General features: G+C 27.8%; 1 protein-coding gene across 4 annotated transcripts in view; it reads left to right on the forward strand.

The window, feature by feature from the left end:
• The first annotated feature begins 648 nt into the window (after positions 1-648).
• Ppn (proteoglycan-like sulfated glycoprotein papilin) overlaps positions 649-13,719 on the forward strand; it is a 46,935-nt gene continuing 33,864 nt past the window's right edge. For all 4 annotated transcript variants that reach the window (XM_089215949.1, XM_089215930.1, XM_089215943.1 and 1 more), the window contains exon 1: positions 649-944. In XM_089215949.1, the coding sequence (XP_089072075.1) occupies positions 922-944 (23 nt within the window). In that variant the 5' untranslated portion in view covers positions 649-921. The remainder of the gene's footprint in view (positions 945-13,719) is intronic.

A 13,719-nucleotide genomic window follows, 5' to 3' on the forward strand; every position in this document is an offset into this window, starting at 1 on the left:
AATATAATATAATAATGTATAAATGGTGAGAGAGAGAGAGAGATTCCCGGAATTGTCGTGGAATGTCCAACGCCGACTATACAACATAATATACATTTTATTATATTAATATTACAAAAAATAACATTATATTGTATGATATCAATGATGTATCACGTTAATATATTATTGTTATAATTTTTTTTTCGGTCTTGAGCACCCCGTCCGACTGTAGACGCCGAACCATATGTGTCGGTTTCTCGGATTTAATTAATACATTTTGGACATTATAATACCGCGGGTGGGGCAAAGACCACCATTTATAATATTATATCATGTACGCGCGCACGATAATGTACACGCGCACGCACACGTACACGCACGCACCGCGTATATTAATAGGAGCGCGATTCGGGTGCGTGTGTGCGTGGTGCACGCCGCGCCGCCGGGGCGGCCACGTTTGTGCGTGTGAGTGATCTCGCTCTCCGTTTCCATCTCTCTCGCTCGCTCGCTCGCTCGCTCCGGTGCGCTCCTCTCCTTCGGCGGCGGCGGCGGCGGCGGCAGAAGAGCGGTAATCCTCCGGCACCACCACCGGAGGCGGCGGCATCGGACAGCGCGGAGCACCCGCAGCATCGCGGCATCCCGCCGTCCCGGGGACCCCCCGACAGAAAATTCAGTCGCTTTTTCGCCGCGAGTCAGTGACGACCCACCAACACAGAGAATAAAATAACGTCTCGCAGACAGTCTGTCCGCCGCGGTCTGTATACACATATGCGCACGTCGGCGATGTGAGCGTGTGTCTTAAGCGTACCTCTTCAAATATTATTTCATAATAATTATAATTTATATTATTATATGCTAGTTAGATAATACAAACACACAAACACATCTCTGCGCACTTGTCAGGCAGACGCCGCAATCGCAGTCCGACGTGCCTTCTAAATGGACCTGCTCAGACACGAGAAGTAAGATATTATAATTTTTGTCTTTATCTATAATAATTAAAATTAAGCATAGGTATATGGTACGAATTATGTACAATGTATAATATCTATGTGATATATTTTATTTTATTTTATGGGGACATTTCATATATTAGTATTAAGTATAAACTATTAAGTATTAATATTATAGATTAAGATCTATGCATTTTTTTAAATTTAAAATTCGATTTATTTATTTTTTTAATTATTCACCCCGTTTGGGGTCTAAATCAGTTAAATAAAATTATTTTCACTAATAGTCCATAAAATATCAAAAAAACAATAATGGTATTGTAAATATAGGTACGTTTTGCAAACGGCTAATATTTGTAAACCTTTTTAAATTTTCAGCATGCTTTTATTTCTAAGGTATTTGTCTTTATATTTTTTAGTCACAAAATCTGTACACATGTACAGTGAAAAAATGATGAATGTGAAGTGAAATAGACCAAAACTATAACACTTCATTAATAAAAAACATGTTTTAAGTTGTATGATAAACAATTTTTTTTTTTTGATAAAATGACATTAAAATAATTATTTGTATTTAATGCAATATAATCATTTCATCGCAATTTTATTTGAAATAATGTAAAATGTATTATTCTAAAACAATATTGTAAGAAGTACAACCATAGACATAACAAATCAATTAAATTATAATTTCACAATGTAATAAATGTATTTTTTTTTTTTTACATAGAAAATTTAAAATATAATAATAGAGAATAATCATAGATTGTTCAGAAAAAAAAACAATAATATTAATTTGCTTAAATTTCAAAATTGGTTTTTTCAGCTTTATTTTAATCACCAAATTCTTAAAATTAAACTTGTTATGTTAATTATGAAATAGAAAATTCCATGAAGCTCATCACGATATTAAATACCAAAAATGATCATTTCTCCCTAAAGATACAATCTCAAATCAAAAAATACGCTAAACGAATGAACCGTCACAGTATTAAATACCAAAAACGATCGTTCCCCCCTAAAGATACAATCTTAAATCAAAAAATACACGAAAAGAATGACTATACTTTTGCAAGTTTATGATTGTTGCCGAGTAATTGATGTTTTTATATTTTTACGTGTTTAGTTTCTATAAAACGTAAAACGGAAGTTAGTTTATTTTTATAAATATCAAAAAATAAATGATGAATAAATACTCATTAAAATGATCAAATTTTGCATATAAATAAATATGATTATATTCAATAAATTATATCATCGTAAATTGTACTTGTTGAAACCATCTAAATCAGAGCACACTTTTAAGATAAATTGTAGTGTGCAGTTCAATTAATATATTATATAATATATGTACGTTTCCCACGCAATTTTGGCGTATGTATCAATAACGTTGAAATTAATAATTATTATCTAGCTTTTTCATGCGATTACAGCTCTTTTATCATCTATTCAACTATAAAGCCAATATAGATCATTTTTTGCCTCAATACACACGTGTTTCGAAATATATTATCATACAACAATGAAATGAATATATAATAAATAAATATATTATATATATAATATATATTATTTATACATTATAAATTAGATACTTACTAAATTATTAATAAAATACAAGTTTTTATAATAAACTACCTATTGAAAATGTTACAAACTATTCCTGAAAATTTTTTTTTTATAATCAGATATAATTTTGTTAAAAAATTTAACAACATCGTAATAATAATGTTAACATTGCACGTGTGAGTTGTTAAGTTTAAACGAAAAAAACTGTTGAAGATTATAAAAATACTTAGGTACATTCCATTCATTAAGTTACATTTTAAAACTGTCTCGCTCGAATCATTTAACGTGTTTTAATTTTTTGTTGGGAGACTTTAATGCTCCATTCGAATGTTGAAACTTCTTTTCATCTATACAGAATCTATTTTAAAAGTTTTAAAAATCTAAAACAACTTAAATTAACCTCAGAATAATCGAATAAAAACAAAACCAACTAAAATTCTTGTTGATGAACATATATAATGGTATAGAATTTATTAAAACATAAAAGTACTATTATTACAATTTACAACAGTTCATATATCCACCAACAAAAATAAACAAATAAAAGTTATTTGGCCTATTTTGGTAATATTTAAAATAAACTTCTAAATGAATTGTAAAAATTATTTTAAAATGTACCTTTTTTCAGCTTACATTTATATATTAATACATCTATCTATTGTTCTATATTATTTGTTGGCGTGATATAAAATTTTGTTGATTCACATCATTTTCTATAAATTAAGTAATCAATAAAAATATAAAATTTTACTAAAATCAAAAATGTATATAATGTGGTATATATTATTATTATTATATTAATAAAGATTCATTTTTGAAAACCAGCAACTATAGTACGTTTAAACCTTGTTCAAAAAACAAGAATTATAATACTAAATTACTGAGTACTTTTTAGTATTTACTGAATATATATTTTTACATGGAAATAAAAGAACGTAAAATGTTTGACAAATTGGGTATGTGTACGTTCATTGTGTGCCTTCGGATTTTCAGACTAGAAATTCATTAGTATTTAAAGTATTCATTTGTTTGGTAAATTGGTGCGACTATATAATAGGCACATCGTTATTTTTTTTTTCATTTCGTCGATATACAATGCATTCATTTTATTTTTATTTTTCACAAAACAAAATTGTATTGTAGACTTATCAAATAATTGAATAATTTATTGAAAGTATATATTTCAATATATTTACCATTTTTGTGACTTGCAATTCGTCTCGTTTGTACAGTAATTATTTCTATTTCCAAAGCCATGAAACCGTGTAATGCAAATATTAGCTCTTAAAAAGTAAATACTAAATACTTCATAAACTTATACGATCTATTAGTCTTCTATAAAGTATCTTATATATATAAATATTAGTTTTACAAAATTGATTTTTGCAGAATAATAATAATATTTTTCATTTGCTAATGCAAAATAAAGAGTAAAAGAATGACAATATCTTTTTTAAACGAATGTTTTCTCTGTTATTTTTTTATGAATTAATCGAATTAAGCTGAGTATTGCTTATAAGACAATGGCTTCAGTTCGATATAGAAATTATTTTGTAGTACTTTATCTTTATAATAATTATTTAAATATATAATATATAATATTACAAAACAACAAATCATACTATTAGTATAAGTATTTTTTTTTTATTTAAAAAAAAAAAAATATGTTATATATTGTGTGTGTACCAAATTAACAATATTAACATTATTTTTTTAATATTTTTAATTTTAATTTTCTTATAATATCTGGTACGCCATTACTTACAATAAGTATGTTGAAATATGCAAAGAAAAATGTCACTATACTATACACGAGTATTATACTATAATCAATGGCCTTACTGCCCTTACTTATTACATACTTCAGAACTTTCTTATATTTATTGTCTAATTTTTGAAATCTTACTCCTGATGAATAATTATTAAAGATATAGGCAAGAAAAAGTAATCCGTTAACTTCTTAATGTCACTTGACATATAAAAACGGTTGCATTTATTATACATTTAAATAATGATAATCAAACAATAGCAAATAATATACGTGAAAAAAGGTACTATGGTGAAATAAATTATATTTAATTTTCTTTTTTTTTGGACGATTATTTGCTGTGTCAATATATCAGTATAGGCGCGTATAATCTTATAAGAACGATTCTGATTCTATAATAAAATTTAATTGTTTTATTAATACTTGGATATTAAGGTTATTAAGTAGAATAAAACATGTTTACGCATGTTTTTAAGTATAACAATAAATTGGCCAATAAAATTCTACAAGAATTTTTGAAATAGATAAACAGTGAAAATGTATTAAGTATGGTATTTTTAATTATCATTCTTGTATGCCAATCAAATAAATTTTTACGTTGTATATTTATTATGATTAAATTTAAAAAAAAAAAACAATTAAATATTACCTATAGTTCACTTCGGTCATTGTATGTTGTAAATACAAACAATTCAAATAGAAACTTAAATGTTTAAAAATATTTAAGAACATAAATATTAAATAGCAAGTTTTAAACTTCACGAGTATTTTTATATATAAAAATCGAGGAAAGATAATCTATAGATGAAAAACAAAAACAAAATGAAGTGGTCTCTGAAATAAACACGATCAAATCTATACAGGTAGGCATGCCTATAATATAATATTTAGATATTTTTTTGGATATCGGTTTTGTGGGAAAATATAATCGAAATAACTGTGATAGGTGTCTGTCAAGAAAAAAAAAGTATAGGCCTAGTATCGTGCCTATGGGTTTACGCTGTAACCACTTACCTACGGTATAGATATTGTCTTAAACAATGCACATTTCGAGTAACGGAACGTATAACATTATATAATACACCACTACGAGTGCATCCCCGGGCACATTTCTCCGTCTTTTTTTAGCGCCAAAACTATCGCCGTCGATTAAGAATATCCAGGATACGGTTTTTGCTCGGTGAAAATATATTTATGTATATAGATCGGATCGACGTTTTTACGCCCACGGGCGAACGGCCAAAACTCCCGTGTGCGTATAATTATATTGACTCGGTAACGTCCAGCAACATTATTGTAAAACGTAAATATGTGTGCTGGTGTAGCGACGATTTTGCTATTAGTACCTACTTATAATTAGTGTTGTCCAGCGATTTTATCAATCTCCTTAGTCAACTGTGGTCTAAAAAAGAGGCATATAATATATATAAACAAAACGGGAATAATCGCAGTGATGAAGGCAGGGGTCGCGTGGCATCTGTTATGAGGAGGTACTTTGGCAATACAACGACCGCTGGAAAAACAATCAAAAAACCGTTCTATACGCGTGTTACTCGATTATTTATAAAATTATTTGTTGTATAATTACTTTTTTTAAATAAATATCTTATAGATCTGTTTATTGTCTAAAGGCGCAATAGATATGTTTACCCAAATTCCAGAATCTATAGCCGAAAATTAAAACAAAATAAAATCAGCACAAAGTTTAGATTATCTGACCTGAATTAAAAAATTTCATCTCAAATGTCTAATCCTGTATGGAATAGCTATATTTATATTTCGCATACGAACTTCTGGTAAAATAATATCTTCGCAGCCGTGTATTAGAGTTTTTAAATAAACCGTTTGTTTTTATTTATTATATAAACCACACCAAGATTTTTAAACAATTTGAAATGTATTTTAAAATCGTACGTATTAGAATCTCCAGAATTATGTAAATATATTTGAAAATCAATATGATTATTCTATTATTGCAGTTTAAAAGCATTTTTAAAAACTAAATAATACCTATTAACTTTATAGAATCTATTTTGAAAGCTAATATTTATATACTACCTATATTATATGTAATGTTATGAAGGTGCGTTTTATTGTAAAAGATGCATACTTAATTTTTTTTTTAAATAATTTGTTTAGTTTAATTTTTATAAATATTCCACTCATTGAATAATTGTATTTCAATGCAGGAAAAATCAATTAAAAATTTTAATTTATGTAGTGTGTATGTTCTATTGATTGTTAAACAAACATATAATAGTGAAGACATATTTCTATTCAAAACTTGATACATTTTTAATATATTATTGATGATGACTGTTTTAAAAAAAACAACCAAATGGATATAATGGACCTTCCTCGAAATCTGGAGTGGTATAAAAATTCAACAATAGGTACATCGGATCACTTTAATATTTACCGATGAATCGAATCAGAATAATAGCTCCATGACTGAGACAGGTCCGTATTACTCTTCACTATTATCGAAATCTTTTCACATCTGGTGGGTTTGGGTTGTCCGAATTCTGAGATTTCAACCGAACTGTTCGAAAATGATTTAACGATACAAAATGTTTCTACGGTGGAATGTTTGTCATCGCGGTTTCCTGTTTTTTTTTTTTTTTTTTTTTTTTTTACGACATGAGTATTTATTTGTTACTTATTAGTGCCCGTTTGTCATAAAATATATTATATTTGACATGTTTAATACCAGAATAAATTATATAATGTAGTTGTACCTTGTACATGATATATTTTGATACAATATCGACTGAAGTTATTAAAAAAATTTTAACGAACATAAATTAAATCACCTTAATGAACGCCAATATATTCAAATTAAACCATTTTATATTATATTCTAAATATTTTTCAGTTCGTATGATTGAATGTACAAAATGATAAAATCTACGTTTTTAGAAAAATTATGGCTTATACATTTTAAATATACTTACTTACGTATACATTTGCTATTATAAAGTGTAATGACAACTTTGAAGTAAAATTAATTGAAATGTTTTATTTCTTCGTAAATAAATAATTGGTAATAACAAATTTTATATCTATTGAACAATGGAATCAATAGTTGTTATACGTATTTAATTAAATCATTCTAAACGTACATTCCATTTATTTAAAACTGGCATTTATATGTAAATCAAATGGCTTGTCAGCGGATATTTCTCAGTTATTATATCGTTCAGAGACGTCCTAATGAGCTACCACTATAAAAAAAAATAAAAACATCCATATGTGATCGTAACCGAGTGATGTGGAGATGAAAACTACTGTTTTTCTCCGGTCAGACTATTAATGTGCATTTAACTGCAGTGACCATTCATTTCAAAAAATTCAATAGGAACTCGATCATAAGATCCTGTATATGAATACAAATAGAGTCGTTGTTGGGAAAAAAATCTAGTCACGATGATTAGTATTTTTGAGAAATTAAAACGAAATTCATTATGAAAACCACTTTTTAATTTTTATTTATCTAACATGCGTGTAAATCGAATGAACAAAAATATATTTATTTCTATAAACAGTACTATTGAATAAATTCATTTGGGGTGGAGAGGGGAAAATTAGTATTTCCTGGTATATGTATCCCATTTTTGACCAAAGTAAATCAAAACCACATATTATATTTAATGAATTCTTTTCAAAATTCTCGCATCACAAATATTTTTGTCAGCAAAGCAGTTTTTCTCATACGTTCGAGTAATCTTTTTTGACTCCTTAAGTATAGAGGTAGTGTACTTTGTTCTTGTTTTACGTTCGTTAGGATTATACACTAGCTATGCACTATACATAGCTATATGGGTTTATGAATTGAAAAAAAAACATTCAACATGGTAATCATTTTAAGAAGCCGGTTTCAGCCATAGGATAATGTACCTGTCTACCCACCCCATCCCCTTTGTAACTATATACTTGGTTATAAAAGGAGCGGTGCCAATAAAATGGTATCACATTACCCAGTCTCTGATATTTTAATGATTGGTCTCGTGCACGTCTGTCTGCCAACCCTGCTCGTTTATATTGCTGTGGTTAATATTATTATGCCTAAATGTAAATAGCTCCTCTTTGTAAGAATTATTAAAAATTATATAATGTGTACCTATCTGCATTATTGTTGTTTCTGACGATCTTCGAAAATATTTGACTTTGGAGTAATCACATGTTATTTTTCATAAACTATATACATGATTCATGTGACCGTCTCAGACTGTATAATTTGAATGGAACATTATGTTTTTGTTAAAGGTTTAATTTTTATTTGGTTTTCGTGATATATAGTAAACAATTATCCAATTTGAATAACTCGACTTTCATAAACACACTTGCACACGTATAACATAGGACTAAGACATATGTGCGTGTAATGCTACTTATATTCTGAAACGTCCCCAGCTATTGCGTATAGTATTCAGTTATTTATTTTATTCATAGAAATGGAGTATAAGAATATATTAAGTAGGGTCGACGTTATTTTAAGAGTCTATGTATGGTAAAAACACAAATGTACAGTACAACAAAAATAAGTCATAACTGAGGATAATAATCGTATATCTAACAAAAAAATTTAACATTTGTTTTAACATATAAAATATCTTTGCAACATTCTGGCGTACACAATTTTTTATGTTGTTTAATATTGTTGTTTTTCATCATTTATAACTTATGAGACTTGGTTAACCTAACTTATTAGACCATTATCAACATAGGTCATATAATATTAATGAAACACTATTTAGCTGGCCAATGTGAATTTTAAATTTTCAAATAGATTTACGTTAGTAAATATTTTTGTCGTTAATGTCATATTTTATCTTTGTAACTTCGTACCCAAATCAACTTACGTGGGGTAACATTTTGAAAAACTGACATATATTTCTAAGAAACGCGTGACACACGTCTAAATGTGTGAGAAGTGTGTTTCGAACAGTAGTCTTCGTGGGTGGTTCAAAACTAGCAACTTCTACTGCCTACTGCAGGTAAAGCGATTTTAAGGGATGAATCGATGAATGACATTCACGCGGCCCTATTTCTTGTTTATTTAATAAAGTAACACATTAATGTCATGGAAATATAATATATCGTTTGTACTTAATTTAATACAAAATAATTTATAAATTCTAAGTATTCTCGTGATCAGTTACACCGAAGTGTTTAAATCAATAATAATAATAGTATTATGTAGTTACTAGTTTCTAGGTATGAAAAACCACTCCAGTTACGAATTTCCATAAATGTGCGCAGTACCTACCGTGAATTTCAAATTGAAACAGTATTATTGGAAAATATTTATTAGTTTATATAATCTTAAAGCGTACGATTTTCATATAGTCGAACACCAGTATTCATATTTTTTAGATTAACCCAACTAATATAAACAAAACAGTAAAAAACTTAACACTCAAAATATTTACAACCATAATAATAAAACACATTATAGCTTAAAAGTTAGTACATTAGCCAAAACTAATAAATTGTAATAAATGCCTACTTACAGGCTACTATTACTAAAACACTTGGAAATAATATGCTGAATATTTTTTTTATAGCCCATATATGGCCATATCTAATTTTTTACTCTTTAAATTTTAAAAGACTTATTATTTTAAAAACTTTAAATATTACTTTATATTTAAGTAAAAATTAGCATAGAGTAATTTTGACTATTATAGTATTATTATTTAACATATTTTTCTTATTAAACTCCTTTAATGACGATGACGACATATTTTTGACAAAGTCTTAGCCTCAGACACTATTATAGATATAAAAAGTTTACAGTCACATTTTGGGACGTGCTTACGGATGTAAAACCGGAGATATCATGTAAATTATTGTTCTAAATTTAAAATCAGATTATAAGGAATGGGGTTGGCGGTTGAATCTTAAAAACAGCAGTTCAATATACCGTCCGTCGTGAACAATAATGTCAAAGCGTATGAAAAGGGGGAAAGGATTAGACGGCATGTGTAGACTACGCACGGACCCATTGTATATTATAAATAGTAATTAAAAACTCCAGATAAAGTTCAACAGGACAACGCACCTTCCTCTTGTGCAATCTAATTTTATAGCAATAAAATAAGTAGAAAAAAAAACGTGATCATAATGTCTGGAGAGTATTAGTTCTACAGGACAATCAGTTACGGTACGGTGTTTAATATATACATATACATATATATATATATTATATATATCCTGCGTGCTGTTATTCTGGATGGAATGCGTGCATTTTTTAACTGGTCATTAAAATGTACAACTCATTTATGAAGACTAAAAGCATAAAAATGATAACTAATACGTAACCATGAACATTATTAATTATTATAGTCGTCAACGATAGGGTAAATGGTGAAATTAAGGAATATTTAAATTTTAATTGACTTATGTACATACGACCTACCACTTACCTTAATACTAGGTATGATGTAAAAATTTAGCCATTTCATATCCATGGTATTCCATAAATGATAAATACATTTTTGAAATTGAGTTTTTCTCTTTCGTGTAATATTTTCCTAAAATAATAATATATATATAATTGTAATCAGGAATTAGTTTTAAATTTAATTTTAATTTTTAGCAAAAATTAATGGTTTGTAACCATGTATCATTACATACATTTGAAGAAAACTGAGTAAATATAATATAACTTTAAATTATAATATTAAAAATGAAATAATACGTTAGGTAGAATACCTATTGTACAATAAATTGTGTATGTAGGTATTAGTGTCTAGATCTGAAATAATTGATATGGTTTTTATGAAAAATCCATTTCTACATTTCCAAAGGTAAAAAAATATTTTTCAAATGTAATGTATATAATAATATATTATACAAAGGTATAATATTTATTTAATATAACAATATTTGTTATTCTAAATAATTTAGTATCATCATGACAAATGACATCACATAGTACTTGTATAAGTATGTTGGTACACGTACACATCATTTTGAAAAAAAAATCATTACTTTAACATAGTTTACAAGTTGAATCATTTGTATGGGTTTAACGTTTAAAACTAATATGTTTTAGATAGCGTTTTATAGTCAATAAAAATAGTAACTTAAACTCACATGTTAAATTCAATTTGGGGGTTTGTAATTCGTTTCATTTAATGTTTTAACCTGATGCATTAAATAAAAACCACTTATCTACGTTTATATTATTTACATCAGATACCCATAACAGAACAATTAATATTATACAACCACATAAATATTAGGTATATATTATAAACAATACACTTAAATAAACTCAAATACCTTTTCGTCTTAAGTAATAATTTAACTGACCGGGTGCCAGATAATGTAAATTATACGAGATATTAGGTAGGTAGTTAAATACATTTTGTTTACCTATTGTTGATTGTATTTACTATTTAGTGTCATTATATTTGTCATTGAAATATTTAAATTTTTTATAAATTGCATTAGGTTTTTTTTACCAACTGTGTGTACTTTTTATTTAAACCATTATACTTACCTATTTTTTAACCTTAAACTCCTTTTCACAAAAATATGTGATTTAAATTAATGTTATTGTATTTTTCTTATTAATTATGTATTATAAAAGTAATTATATTTATTATGATTTTTATTTGCTTAAATTATAACTTATAATACTATTTGTATATACGCTACTGAATTGATTATTCTCATTTTTCTAAATTTATTATACAAGAAAAATGTTTAATTTGTATCTTTCACATAAAAATATAAATCGATTAATAAATAAAAAAATGAATAAAGTACCTAGGATGTTTTTGAAAAATAGGTACACCTAAATTTTTATTTCACAATATTCATTAAAACCATTTTTTTAAGTGTTCGTCATACATTAATTAAATTATCTAATCAGTTTTACTTGTATGGTTTTAATTAAAATATCATTTAGTTAAATCAACAATTAATTTTCTTGTTCAATGTTTTTCAAATACTTGTACTTAGGTTCGGAATATTATTTATTATGAACTTTGTATAAAAATCCCATCGAATTTACATTCATCCTCAAATCAGATACAATATATTTAACAAATTGAGTCCTGCAAGATATTATTATATTATATGTAACGCATTTATAATAATATAATATTTAATTTTTTTTTATGTGGTGTAAAGCTGCGGTGTACCTACATTATGATATTTTGATATGTATTAAACTGACAGACTTCTACATAAATATACCAGATAATATTAAACAGTGGTGACGGCGTGGTGTTGATGATGGCGGTGGAGTGGTAGTGGTAACCACAGGACGATTAATAACGAGAAGAACCAGCACAGAAATATTATTGTCTGAGTTATTATTACATCCGAAGTCGCGTTCAAGTCTCCTGCGCGCGGGTGGTCCTTGCCATCGTATATCTACCAATAACTACCTATAGTACACAACACACAAAACATCACGCGGACGGTCACTTTAAGCTCTTCTCTGTCAATGACTTTCACAATTCATCAGGCCACGGTCTTATCACCGTTGTTCATCGGGGAAGACAAAACAGGGTCTGTCCGATCGTTATTGTTATTTTGTTACGTGCGCGAGCTCCCCTAACGAGTATCCAGCCAGTGTTTATATTTCAGGTGTTTTAGATTATTTATTTATAATATTATGGTTATTCGCGTATGCGTGTAAAAACACTAATTTAAAGGTGAGATAATGGAAACAGCTGGTCGTCGTACCTCGTTAAAATAAAATAAAACCATTCGATATTATATAATATGATTATATAGAACCCCTGTCTCCCTACATCTTTATCTTGCATTCCGCTGCGTTATACCATCGGGTTACAATAAAAACGTCCGAGTTGGAAATAACATTTTAACCAAATTCGAAATGTAAACATGTTGTATACGAAGGGCAATGATTATTATTAATCGACCGCTCTTCATCTTGTAGCGCGTATACTGGGATTGTTCATCTGAAGGTAGAATATATCGAAAACGGTCTCCCGCCGGTAATCGAAAACATGAATAAGGGACACATCGAGATAATAATTTTTTTTCTCGAAACAAAATAGTTGCGAATGACGAGACGTGTCCGTCCAATAACGACGGTTGTCATAAAAATCGTTTATCAAGATGTATAATATATCTATCACGTATGTTTATAGCCGTACAATCACGGAAACGATCGTAAGACTACAAACCATCTCCACTATAAATTTCACAGCAATTTAAATGGATTAACTTCTGTCTGATTGTACATTTATGCTTATTATTATTATCTGTGACGCAAAAACATTTCAAGATATAAAATTATAAACGGCCGTTGGTCAATAGATAAATATATTATGATTAAACTTTTAATCTCGAATACAAATTTCAATAGATAAACATATAAATTAAAATGTTTAATGATAATAACTACTTCCTTAGTGGAAACGAGCGATGTTTAGATTATTTTTTTAATGTTAAAACGAA

The sequence above is a fragment of the Diuraphis noxia genome, unplaced genomic scaffold (assembly GCF_037042655.1).
Source record: "Diuraphis noxia isolate RWA-SAM2 unplaced genomic scaffold, SU_Dnox_SAM2 contig0001, whole genome shotgun sequence".
In the NCBI taxonomy this organism is placed as follows: domain Eukaryota; kingdom Metazoa; phylum Arthropoda; class Insecta; order Hemiptera; family Aphididae; genus Diuraphis; species Diuraphis noxia.